The following is a 12,455-nucleotide window of genomic DNA, read 5'->3' as shown; positions in this document are numbered from 1 at the left end:
ATGGTAATCTCAAGATAGTTTACTCAGTTATGATACAAAGCAACAATTTCAAAAAAAGACCATAAAGCCAGAGTTTTTTCCAAGGAAGCATAAAACAATTTTGTCGATATTTCTACTTAAGTCCACATTACAGAGTACTGACCTATAAACAAATTTAAATTAATTGACACCATTATGTAGTTTGAGTTTCAATATTTATTTAAACTATTCTTGGTTGATCACAGGTCAACTGTGAAATTATCTCCCAATGAAGATAATCAACATTTTTTTCCTCTTTTCTTTTAAACTCAGGACATGCAGTAGAATAAGAAATGGTATGACATGGTCTTAGAATTTTCGCATTCAGCCGTTCTGTTAACGAGTTATTTGAAAGCTAACAAGTCAAAGTTAATACTAACATAAGATTTAGTCATTTTACATCTTATTCTTAAATTCAAACTTGTAAAATTTTGTTGAAACATACTTCAGCATTCTTGAGCACAAGTGTTTTCACATTTAATATGTGGATCTTTGCTTATTTTCTTATAACTCCCCTCCAAAATAATTTGCACACATGGACAACAGAGCACAAATTAATTATCGTTGTAGTGTTCTCTGATTCGTGTTAAATGAACATTCAACTGAATTTGTAGAATTATGGACCATTAGTGTAACTATTTTGTGAATTTAGAAAAAAAATCTTAATGTTTACATCTGTTAATCTGCACATTAATCAACACACATTTCCAACTAAATTACATTGGACATTGTATGGCATTGGAATGAGCAAACAATGTGATCATTTTGAACATTAGAAAACCTAACAAAATATTTATTTTAAGACATTTAAAAAGCTTAAATACAACAAACATTTGCAAATATCACACCTCCAGTTTAAAGTACTAAGTCAAAGGAGTGCCATTTTCATGTAAGCTTGAACAACACCATCTTTCCAAAATCACCTGCAAACAGAATGAATAATTATGTTGGAGATTAAATTACTGAGTCACTTGACTGCAATATTTTTGCTAAACTGCACTGGTTTGGTTCCTTCCAAAACAAGGTCTCATCAACTACTTTTTTCATGAAGGTAGTGCCTTAAAAAGGAGAGAAACTCTAGCGTCAAAGACGACGACAAACAACTACCTTTTGTTTAAAAAAAAGTTTCCAAACATGGTTTAAAAAGAAGATCGTAACACACACGTCTGAATGTCCTGCTCCAAATTACCAGCAAGTCCACTAATGCACTGAATACAAAAACAATACTCCTAATGAAGGCTGTAAATGAAACCGATCTTCAATTTTTAAATGAATTTTTTAATGTGCTGTTGCCATCCCAGTGGGGGTGGGAGCAGACTTGGAAAGGTGTGGAGTTGGGTGCCACTGGTCTTCATACAGTTCCCTAGCTCCATAACCCGCCTGGAGACATTTTCCTCAAGGCAGGATTTGGGATGGGTGCTGCAAGGCTGCTTGCCTACAAACTGAAACTGGCCAAGTTCAGTCTGTAGCAACACCAGTTGTCAAAGGTCTGCTGAGTGTGCAAGTAATAGCAGCAGAGGAGAACTTTCCATCTGGTCTCTATGTCACCACAGAGAGTGGTGAACATGCCGTTATCTGGATACAGTACTCAGCAGTTGATTGGCAGGATGGTGGAGGTGAGATGAGGATTTCAAATATGTTCTCTTCATGTTTGCCTGCGTTCAGCAGCAATCACAGGCCACCCTATAGAAGAGTTATATTTGCATTTTGGTGAGTGGACTGGCTGCAAAGACCTTTTCTTTATTTTACATTTAAATATAAATGGATCCTCCATTTTCCTCCCTTGCTCACCCAATGCAGCATCCTGCTGCTCATTCCAAGTAGTGGGGGGGGGGGGGTTTGCTAATGGTCCGCCAACTTTGACAGGCCACCTTCACTGGACTATATGCCCGGTCTCTGAACATTGATTGGACGATGTATTCAGAATTATGTAGTTAAGTGAACATACACTTAGCCACATTTGAGCATAAAATTGTTGACTTCTGAAGACCATGGAAAAATTTGCCACACGTCTTCATAGCCATAGCACTCAAACCCTTTTAATACAATTATTAGACAGTCAGTCAAGAAAAAGATAGAACATAAATAACACCATATAAATTTTAATAAGTTCTCGAATAGTACTCTAAACTTTTTCAACCATAATTGCAGAAGCTATCAGATCTCACAATCTCGATTCAAATTTTTCATTCCACACAGTTTATTCCAATTATGGCCAGGAATGAACAGCAGCTTTTGCTTCAAAGCTGGGGTTTTAAAGTTGGGCGGTAAAATATCAAGCGATATGTTAAAAGAAATTTCACACACCACATCATACTACCAGAGAGAAAAACGAAATTATATGTCTGACAAGAAGTTTATGCCCCAGCAGCTTTATATTGCCATTCCAGTTTTCATTTTGGACTTCATCACATTTATTTTACCTTGGAGTAGAATAGTTTCTTCCTTCTAGAAATTAAATATTTTTTAATCACAATAGCAATTGGCTGCCTGAACCCTGAGGAAATAACAGCATGAGGAAATCAGAAGAGTATTGCTGAACTTTAAGCTGCATATAGTTGCAAAGTGGCTCATAAATAGGTCTCCTAGCCTTCCACTGAGAAATTAAAAAATGTATACTGCATGTAAAGTTTTTTTAAAAAAAATACTGCTAGCAGTAAAGTTTCTATTTTAAACACTAAAGTGGACTTACTGGGGTGAAAAGGCAGTAAAATTAATGCATAAAGCAATCTAACAGCTTATTTACTCGGGCAGCTGCTCTGGTCCAAAGGAGAAAGATCACTGCAGGCATTTGGGAGGTCACTTTTGACAAAGTGCAAAATGAGACTACATAGATTTCATTCGTCACATCATAGGGAAAAAGCAAGATTTTATAACATACATACATAACTTAAAATTACTACAAAAATTTGATAATCTAAATTTAAAACCACCATGAATTAATTTCTAAACCAACTGCAACAGTTCATGTTCACACATTTACTCAAAGCTATCAAATTTAGCACGAATGCAGTAAACCAATGCATGTACACAAAACTAACAACCAGTCCCACATTTTCCTACAAAACAGGAAATCATGTTCATCATAAATAGCTGCAGTCATTGTGAGAACATAACATTTGATCGGGGTAGGTTACCATTCATATTCCTTCAGCACAAGGTGGTTCTGTTTTTTAAAAAAAATGTTCGGTGCAGTTTGCGCAAATTGATGACTTTTCAATTCCTGTAAATTGCACTACTACCTATTTGTTCCTAGCCGATGTCAAGGATAAGATGGATAAGAGAGAGAGATCACATTTCCTATAGAAGTGCTTTCTGTGAGTAAGGAGATTGTTGCTGATTGGTGGACTGTTGGCCATGGCTCGCTGAGGCAACACTGTAGTTTGGCATCTGCTGTCCATTTAGGCCAGTATTCTGGTAACTAGACATATCAACATTTGAAGGGGCAGGTTGACTGCAGACAGGTGCTTGCGTTAGGTATGTATTTGCAGTCACAGTACTGTCCACTGCACTAAAAAAGAAACAAAGAAATTCATTTGATTGCCTGCTTTTGCAACACATTACAATTTTTGCATTTTATTTTACATAGTAAATAGCCAAAACAGTTACTTTATGAAAAGGCATGACTCCACAACTGAAGTTTCAACTGTTACTCTGACTGGATATGTGCAAATATCAACTTATTCAGAGATAATATGGCACACCTCTGGGACAGATGTGACTTGAAACCCAGGTCTCCTGGCTCAGAGGTAGGGGTACTACCGCTGTATTACAAAAGTCCTTAATGATAGGATATGACGCAGTGCCTACAAATTCCTCTTCCTGCTCCCAATCTTAAAAGCCACTTTGGTAGGTTCGGAGTTGATTTTTGACCAAATAAATAACTAAATACGTAAAGGAACGTAACAGTAGACATGCAGAATTTAATGCTATTCCTATGTTGTTGTTTCATTTATTATATAAGAATGCTCACCACTTTATTGAAAGAAGCAAAATAGTGCACAAAACATTACAGGAATTCACAAGAAAAATATAGGCTCCAGAAATGTATATCATGCACTTGAAGATATAGAACTCAAGCAACTTGGCGAAGAAAATGCAACCGATCGATTACTGAAATAGTAAAACTGTTAAGAATTTAACTGTTAAGTAGAATTTTTGAGGTAATATAATACCAGAGTCAAATAATGTGGTGCAGGAAAAGCACAGCACGTCAAGCAGCATCTGAGGAGCAGGAGAATCAACGTTTCAGGCATAAGTCCTTCCACAGGAATGTGGGGGTGGGGGCAAAAGGGGCTGGAGAGGAGTTAGCTGGGAAGGCGATTGTTGGATACAAGTAGGGGTGATTGTGATAGGTTAGTGGGGAGGGTGGGGCGGATAGGTGAGAAGAAAGATGGACAGGTGGAACAGTTCAAGAGGGCAGTGCTGAGTTGGAAGGTTGGATGTGGGATAGGAGAGGGGTGGAGATGTGGAAACTGGTGAAGTCGATGTTGTTGTCATGTTGTTTGGAGGGTCGTGTGTTGAGGCGTTCCTCTTCCAGTTGCCAGGTGGCTTTGATTTGGCTGTGGAGGAGGCCCAAGATTTGCATGTCCTTGGTGGAGTGGGAGGGGGAGTTGAGGTTGTTTGGTGCCCGTGTCCCAGAGATGTTCCCTGAAATTCTCCACGAGTTGGTGTCCTGTCTCCCTGACGTAGAGGAGACCACATCGAGAGCAATGGACACAGTAGATGAGGTGGGTGGACGTGCAGGAAAATCTCTGTCGGATGTAAAAAGATCCTTTGGGGCCTTCAATGGAGGTTGGGGAGAGGGGGGCAGGTTTTACACTCCGTGCGGCAGCAAGGGAAGGTGTTGGGTGTGGACAATGGCAACTCACGCAGAGTTTCAGGGAACATCTCTGGGACACATGGAGGAAACACCCCACTGCCCTGTGGCCGACCCTTCGAACTGCTCTGCCATTCAACAGGATCATGGCAGTGATGACATCCACTTTCCTGCCTTTTCCCTGTAAGCCTTGATTCACCTATTGCTCAAGAATCTATCTCAGCCTTCAATATACATGAGTACTCCGCCCTTATTGTGCCCTGTGACAAAGTGTTCCAAAGACGTTCAAGCCTCAGAAAAAATTCATTCTCACCTCAATCTTGATTCTGAAATTATTTAGATTTACATTTATTGTCACATGTATATAAAAATAGTGAAGAGCATTTCTTTGAATGTATGACGCAAAATGTCATCATGCTCCAGCACCATCTTGAAACACCAGATAAAAGATTCTATTGCAATAGAATCTGCTTGACATCGGCCCGTTACAGAGAGCCCGGCCAATCTCCAGCATCGCCGCCACTCCCACAATTACCAAGTCTGAGAAGGAGCCGTAGGCCTAGTCTCATACCAACTGCACCACTTCCGATGCTCCTCCAGATGCTGCCATCAATCTTATGCCCTCTGGTCCTAGACTCTCCCATGAGGGGATACATCTTCTCAGCATTTACCCCATCAAGCCCCTCAAGAATCCTATATGTTTAAGTGAGATCACCTCCCATGATTCTAAATTTCACTAAGTGGAGTCCCAACCTATTTAATCTTTACTCATAAGAAATCTTTCCATACCAGGGACCATTCTGGTGAAACTTCTCTGAATTCGTCCAAAGAAATAATATATTTTCTTAAGTCAGGGGACCAAACTGCTCACAGTGTTCCAAATTTTCCAGTGTTCCTCAACAGCACCATGTACAGTTATTATTCAGACTTCCCCACTCCGATAATCCAAGGCCTTTGAAATAAGGGCTAACATGCCATTAACTTTCCTATCTGCTGCACCTGCGTGCTAGCTTTCTGTGTTTCATGCACAAATACCCCTGCTTTTGTATTTAGCACTTTTCACAATGAAGAACAATTCATGCACAACACTATATATCCCTCTGCATCGAGTTCAACAATCTCTGACCTTCAGACAACTTGCCTCTTTTCAGCTTTCTAATCAAAATGGACAATTTCATATTTTCTCACATCTGCCAGATCTTTGCTCACTCACTTAACTGGTCTATACCCTTTTGTAGCCTCATGTCTGCTTCACCTACCTTTGTATCTTTCTACCCACCTTTGTATCTTTAGAAAATGTAGCAACCACACTTTTGACTCCTTCACTCAGGCTAGTTACATAAATTGTAAAAAGCTGACAACTCAGCTTCAGTGCCTGAAGTGTTTTTCAAAAATTAGTTATAAGCATTCATATTTTAATTGTGTTTATAATTTAATTGCTGCCATCCATTGCCATTTAAAATCAGCTGCATTCAAACAAATTCAACTTTACTTTTTGAAATTAATCCACAGATCTTTTATTGACTAATAATGCACTGTATCTGAAATATACAACAAACAACCTGAACAAATGGATCTGAGGTCCAGTTATTCCTAGTTAAAAATAATTACAAGACCACACAAATTTGAGACATTGGGTATATTTAGACTTTTCCTTAAAACACACAAACTTTGGAAATAATTATATAATCATATTATTGCACAAGGCTTCAAATTAGCAGTTAACATATGCAGTGGTTGAAAATGGTCTACAGCCATTCAGTTCTGCAATGGATATCAAAGCTATCAGATGGAAATGGGTTAGTACAGATGGTGCATTATAAATTATTACTTACTTGGTGTAAGATGTTGGAGCTTGCTGGCTGGATAGGGCTGAACTGACAGTTGGTGGCAGACCAGCTTGACTAAGTGATGGAATTTGATCTGATGGAATACTGTATCCCTGGCCTGAAGCCATCTGGGGTGTTCCAGATATTACATACGCACCACTTGGAGGCTGTCCTGTATATACCTATTCAGAGTATTTAAGCAGAATTAAATTGCAACATAATTTAAAATGCATTTGTAGTATTCAAACGTACCAAGAAGAGCAGCCATTTTTCTTTGGTTAACAGAATTTTTTTCTGAACAGTAACCACTTCTAGTCTGTTCACTGAGTATTTGCAGCAGCAACTGACTCAAGCAACCAAGCACAATTAGGTTACAACATTTATTAGGGTTGTACAGGCACCAGAAATGTCTCTTGGGTAAAATATCACTCATAGAAACTGAAGGAATGGATCAAAAACAAAAATGAGCAAACAAAGGTAGCTAAAATATGCTTCAATTTAGTGGAGTTGGAAGCACTCTCACCTTATTCAGGTGGTTATATTCATGACTACATGAGGATTAAGAAAATAATCTAGGTTCTCACTTCAATGCTGTACTGCAGATATGCTGGATAAGCTGCAGTCTTTCACATAAAATAATCAGCTAAATGTTGTACCTGCCCATTGTGATGGTTGTCCTGGAACCATTCTATAAGTAGGGCATTTTCCAGTGCTCTGGTAAACATTCAAACAGCACCCCTGACCACAAAATGATGAAGATTTCAGTTTCTAGCTTTATAAACAGAGACAGAGGGGGGAAAATGAGCAAGTTAAGTTAACCATGACTAATGCCTGGCTGGGCCTCGGTTGGGTATGGCAGCCAGTATTAGGCAGACAACATCAGGAAGGCCACCAAGAATTTAGAAGGAGTGCAATAGAGATTGTTCAGAATTATGCCAGGGATAAAGAGATCCACGATGTGAAGATACTAAAGTAGCTGGAATGTCTTCTTGGAAGAAGAGGGGAAAGATCCAACTATTGTGATCCATGTAGGTACCAACAATAAAAATAGAAAGAGGAAAGGAAGTTCTGCTGAGAGAATATTGATGGTTTAAATAATATTTTCAATAACATCAACTGCCGTACAAAAAGGATTACTGTGGTTGAAACATTTATCCACAAATTACTTTGGATATTAAAGTCTGACAGTTGGTGTGGTAAAAACACGATATCAGATTACATCATTTGCCATTTAAAAATTATATTTCATTTAAATCTAGAAAGAAAACTAAGTGCTCAGGAAGAATTGTGTCAAAAATCCTTATCAGAGCAACAAGAAGAATGCATTGCCACATTAATTCTTTTGTTACATTAAATTACATTAAACACACCTGAGAAACTGCTACAGAAGATGGCTGCATGTAATACTGTTGGCTCTGGAGTTTAGCATACATGGAATACATTGGGTCATCATTCATCAACTTAGCATACAAGGATAGAGCCTCCATTACTTTCACGTTTAAATCCGATAGTTCAGAGTGTTTCCTAAAATTTCAATAAACAGGCATTTAAGAAAAAAAGGTAGTCCAGGAGATTGCAGCACAGACAATGAAAATTTGGTAAGCCTGAGAGCTTTCAAGCTCCCTTCCACTGACAGACGGTGGTGAAATGAGATTCTGAAACAATGGTCTTTTCCAGTCATCACATAAAAGGAAACAAGCACCAGGCAACCTCCAAACATCTATCCTTCAGAGAAGAGGTAGTGAAAGTCCAGACAAACAATTTCATTGCGATAACCTACAGGTCCATCTGAGAACAGAATGTTTTGTTGTTACTTTTCTAATTGACTGCCATTAGGGACACTTATCTCTAGGTAGTTCTCTGCCACCAGGACCAAAATGTGATAATGAAAGGGGATCTGGGAAGCAAAATGCTAAGGTCACCTTGCTAGTATTGTCTCCTCTTCAGGAGAGAAAGTCCCAGCATATTCAGCCTCTCCCCATAGCCTGAATGATAAATGTCCCTTGTACTCTTAACAACCTTCCTCAATGTCTATTACACCAATTTTGGTGTCATCTGTAAACTTGTTAACCATTCCTCCTTTATTTACATTCAAATAATTTGCATACATGACAAAAAGTAGTGGACCTAGCACCGATCCTTGCAGCACACTCCTGGTCACAGGCCTCCAGTCTGAAAAGCAATCCTCTACCACAACTCTCCGTACATTAATGTTTGAAAGTTTTTAAAAAGTCTGAAATTCTGAGGAACTGGCTTCACAGCAAATTCCTGTACCCTGTTCTGGTTATTCTGCTGTAGCACAGTCAGGCTTCACGACTTTGAGATTGTATATTAGATATGTGCAAAATACAAATTAGCATCAGCTTGGCATGAAGCAATGAACAAACTCTGAAAACATATATTTTTACCTGTCAATTTCTTCTAACTTCTGATCTATGAGTGGTCCCATTTGGTGACAGATACCTGGGAAAGTTTAAGAAATGGAGAAATGTACAGTTTTCTAAGCTTGTTTCTGGTGAGATAAGGTGGGGAAGAAAAGATCAGCATTAAATAACAGAGAAATTAAAACGTTTAAAACTAATTGGATTAGATGATAATAAATAGGAACAGAGAGATTAGGAGCAGGAGTCGACAATTCAGCCCTTCAAGCCTGCTTCTCCATTTAATGTGATCATGGCTGAATTTATCCTGATCTCAACTCCACTCTCCTGCCTGCTCCCCATAGTCCTTTATCCTGCTATTCATCAGAAACATATCTATTTCTTTCTTGAATATGTTGATTGATTCTGCCTCCACTGCAGTCTGAGACAGTAAGGTCCACAGTCTCAAAACCCTCCGAGAGAAATAAATTTTCCTCATCTCAGTTTTGAAATGACCTCCTCACTCCAAACCCTCTTGTCCCAGAAGAGGTAGCATCTGTTCAACATCCACCTCATCAGTCCCCTATAGCATTTTGCATACCCCAAAATCAGATGCCCAACCCATTCTTCTTAGGCTTAATCAATTCAATCACTCCTCGTACAACAGCTCTTTCACCCCTGAAATCAATCTGGTGAACCTCCTCTGAGCTGCCTGCAGTACCCCCCACCCTTCGAGTAAGATACCCAAAACTGGAAACAATACTCTAGGTGTGGTCTCACCAACACCTTATATAATTAATAATATTCCTTTACTTTCATAATCCATTTTGCAATGAATGCCAGGATTCCATTTGCCTACTGCTGTTCAGGCACAAAGATGCCCAGATCCCTCTATACTGATGCACTCTGAATCTGCTTCCCACTTAAATAATGATTTACCCTTTTATTTTTCCAGCCAAAATGGACAACCTCACACTTATCCACATCCTTAAAATCCATCTGCCAGATTCATTTCCATTTTCCTCACCTATCAATATCCATCTGCAAACTTTATCTCCTCATCTGGCCCTGCTTTCTCACCTATTTTAGCACCGTCTGTGAAGTTTGCTATGTTAGACTCTGTCCCTGCTTGCCGATCATTAATAACAATGTTACACAAATAGATAACATTAGCTCTCACTGTCAATTGCTGAAAACTAGCATAATCTGTGCTGGGAAGTCAGTCTTCCTGTGGCTCTGTGGACATGTTTCATCTCTGTGCTGCCCCCTGGAGATATCATCTAAAATGACAATGTCAGATTCCACATGTAAATTGATGGCATGCACCTCTTCAGACTGCCTCTGATTTGTCACACTTCTTGTCTGGCATCAAGTATAGGATGAACAATTACTCCAATTAAATACTGGCGTGGCCAATGTCATTAACTCCACTCCAAAAGCAGTGTTCCCTAACCATTAACTCTTATCATTCTCACTGACCATGGTCCATTTCAATTTTAGACAATTTCGCAAATTAATACCTCTATTTAACCCTGCAATGAAATTCTTACCCATATCCACTTCATCACCGTAATCACTTACATCCACCACAATAACATCACTCGTATCCTCCCACTGCACCACATCTTTTACTTAACTACTACAATTCTTTCTGCCAATCTCAAATCTTATATCCTCCATAAATCCCAGCTGATCCCAAGCTTGTTTGCCCATATCATAACTCGCACCAAGTCCCAAGGCCCTTATACTTGCAGACGTTCAATGACTCTCGGTCAAGAAATACTCTAAATTATAAAATTCTCATCCCGGTCACTGACTCACTCATGGCCTCTTCTTTCCCAATCTCTAAGTCCTTCCAGCACTTGCAACCATTCTCAATTATCAAGATCTCTACAGTCCAACAATTCAAGCCTCTTGCATATCCCAGTTTTAATTGCTACACCACTGGCAAGCATGACTTCAACTGCCAAGACTCAAATTCCCTCTTTAACTCATTCCACCTTCTTAACTCTTTCAGAAAGGTAGGAGGTCATCTGATTAATATTCCCCTTGTGTGGTCAGTATCAAATTTTGTTTGACTCAACAGTCGAAATGCTTTATTAAAATCAATATTGCAGTTTTGGTACATCATTTGTAAGCATACTATTTAAACATATTGTTATTATTTTATGATTTGCTAATGAACTATGGAAGAGGGTAAATAATAACAGAAAACACATAGCCACCCCACCTTCGAGATGAAGCAGTTCTGGTGAATCTGGTTGACCATCTGTGGGATTAGCACCCTGCAACATCTGTAATAGTTGATCCATCTTTTCCTGTTGAAATAAACAAAACAATATAGTAACGGAAAAAATAATGGAGTTTAAGACAGATAAATCACCATCCTTCACAGAGTACCAAATTAAATAAGTAAGTAAATTGCAGCCAAATCAATGATCATTGTGCAAATCTTGAGATTAAGGAATTGTGCAGTTGGATTGAACGCATCACCCCATTATTGAAGAGAGGGATGGAGGAGGAGAGAGGGAGAGGAACAAACAAGTAAACTATAGAACTGCCAATATATTAATTCTGGGTAATTTGCTGAAGTTCATCAAGAGATAACATGATTAGCCTCTTAGTCAGGTCAATCGAATAACTGGTGCAAAAGAATAGGCTTAAGACTAGGATCTAGTGTGGATTTTCTGTTTGAATTACACCTTTTTAAAAAATAAGTCACTAACACAACAGAAAAGGATGATCAGGACAAGGTACATACAGACTTCCAGAAGGCATTAGGTAAAGTTCAAAACGAGATTATTAACAAAATTTAAGAGCACACAGAATGGGATGCGTCCTTTTATTAAATTAATTTATTGAGAGATAAGAGACAGAGCTTGTGGATTAAGCGTTCATTGACAAGCTAGGATACGAAACTCTCCTTAGTGACATGTTTTTCACCAAAGATTTGAGAAGAGATCAGTCATACATTCAAGTGTACGGATGACATTTAGTCATGAGACACAGCAAGATTTGTTGAAAGGAGGCAATTATAAAGACAAATGGACAAAGTGGTGAACAAAATAATTACAGGTGGAATTCAATGAGGAAAAGTGTGAAGTCACCCAACTTGAATCACAGACAAGTTTTCTTAATAGTGAGAGATTACAGTGATCAAAAATATTCCATTGTCCATCGACATAAATCATTAAAAGTTGATCCAAAGGCAAAAGAGAAACACATTCAAAATGACTAATGGAACGTCAGGTAAAGGTGCTTAGAACTGAAAATTGAGGAAGTAGTGTTTCAGAGCTGAAAAATGTGTTGTTGGAAAAGCGCAGAAGGTCAGGCAACATCAAAGGTGCAGGAGAATCGACGTTTCGGGCATGAGCCCTTCTTCCTGAACTCACTAGAACGAAGGACCCGATACCCAACATGAGCAAAACT

At 38.7% G+C, this 12,455-nt stretch overlaps 1 protein-coding gene across 5 annotated transcripts in view; it reads right to left on the bottom strand.

Annotated features, from left to right (window-relative positions):
- Positions 1-215: 215 nt before the first annotated feature.
- LOC132815781 (signal transducing adapter molecule 1-like) overlaps positions 216-12,455 on the bottom strand; it is a 73,664-nt gene continuing 61,424 nt past the window's right edge. For 3 of the 5 annotated variants that reach the window (XM_060824974.1, XM_060824975.1, XM_060824973.1), the window contains 5 exons: positions 11,257-11,344; positions 9,075-9,129; positions 8,037-8,190; positions 6,673-6,848; positions 216-3,529 (listed from right to left, as the gene is read on the bottom strand). In XM_060824974.1, the coding sequence (XP_060680957.1) occupies positions 3,319-3,529; positions 6,673-6,848; positions 8,037-8,190; positions 9,075-9,129; positions 11,257-11,344 (684 nt within the window). In that variant the 3' untranslated portion in view covers positions 216-3,318. The remainder of the gene's footprint in view (positions 3,530-6,672; positions 6,849-8,036; positions 8,191-9,074; positions 9,130-11,256; positions 11,345-12,455) is intronic. The other 2 variants (XR_009644704.1, XM_060824976.1) reach the window with 2 other exon arrangements.

The sequence above is a fragment of the Hemiscyllium ocellatum genome, chromosome 5 (assembly GCF_020745735.1).
Source record: "Hemiscyllium ocellatum isolate sHemOce1 chromosome 5, sHemOce1.pat.X.cur, whole genome shotgun sequence".
NCBI lineage: Eukaryota > Metazoa > Chordata > Chondrichthyes > Orectolobiformes > Hemiscylliidae > Hemiscyllium > Hemiscyllium ocellatum.
The sequence above is the reverse complement of the archived record's forward strand: the minus strand, read 5'-3'. Positions and strand labels throughout refer to the sequence as shown.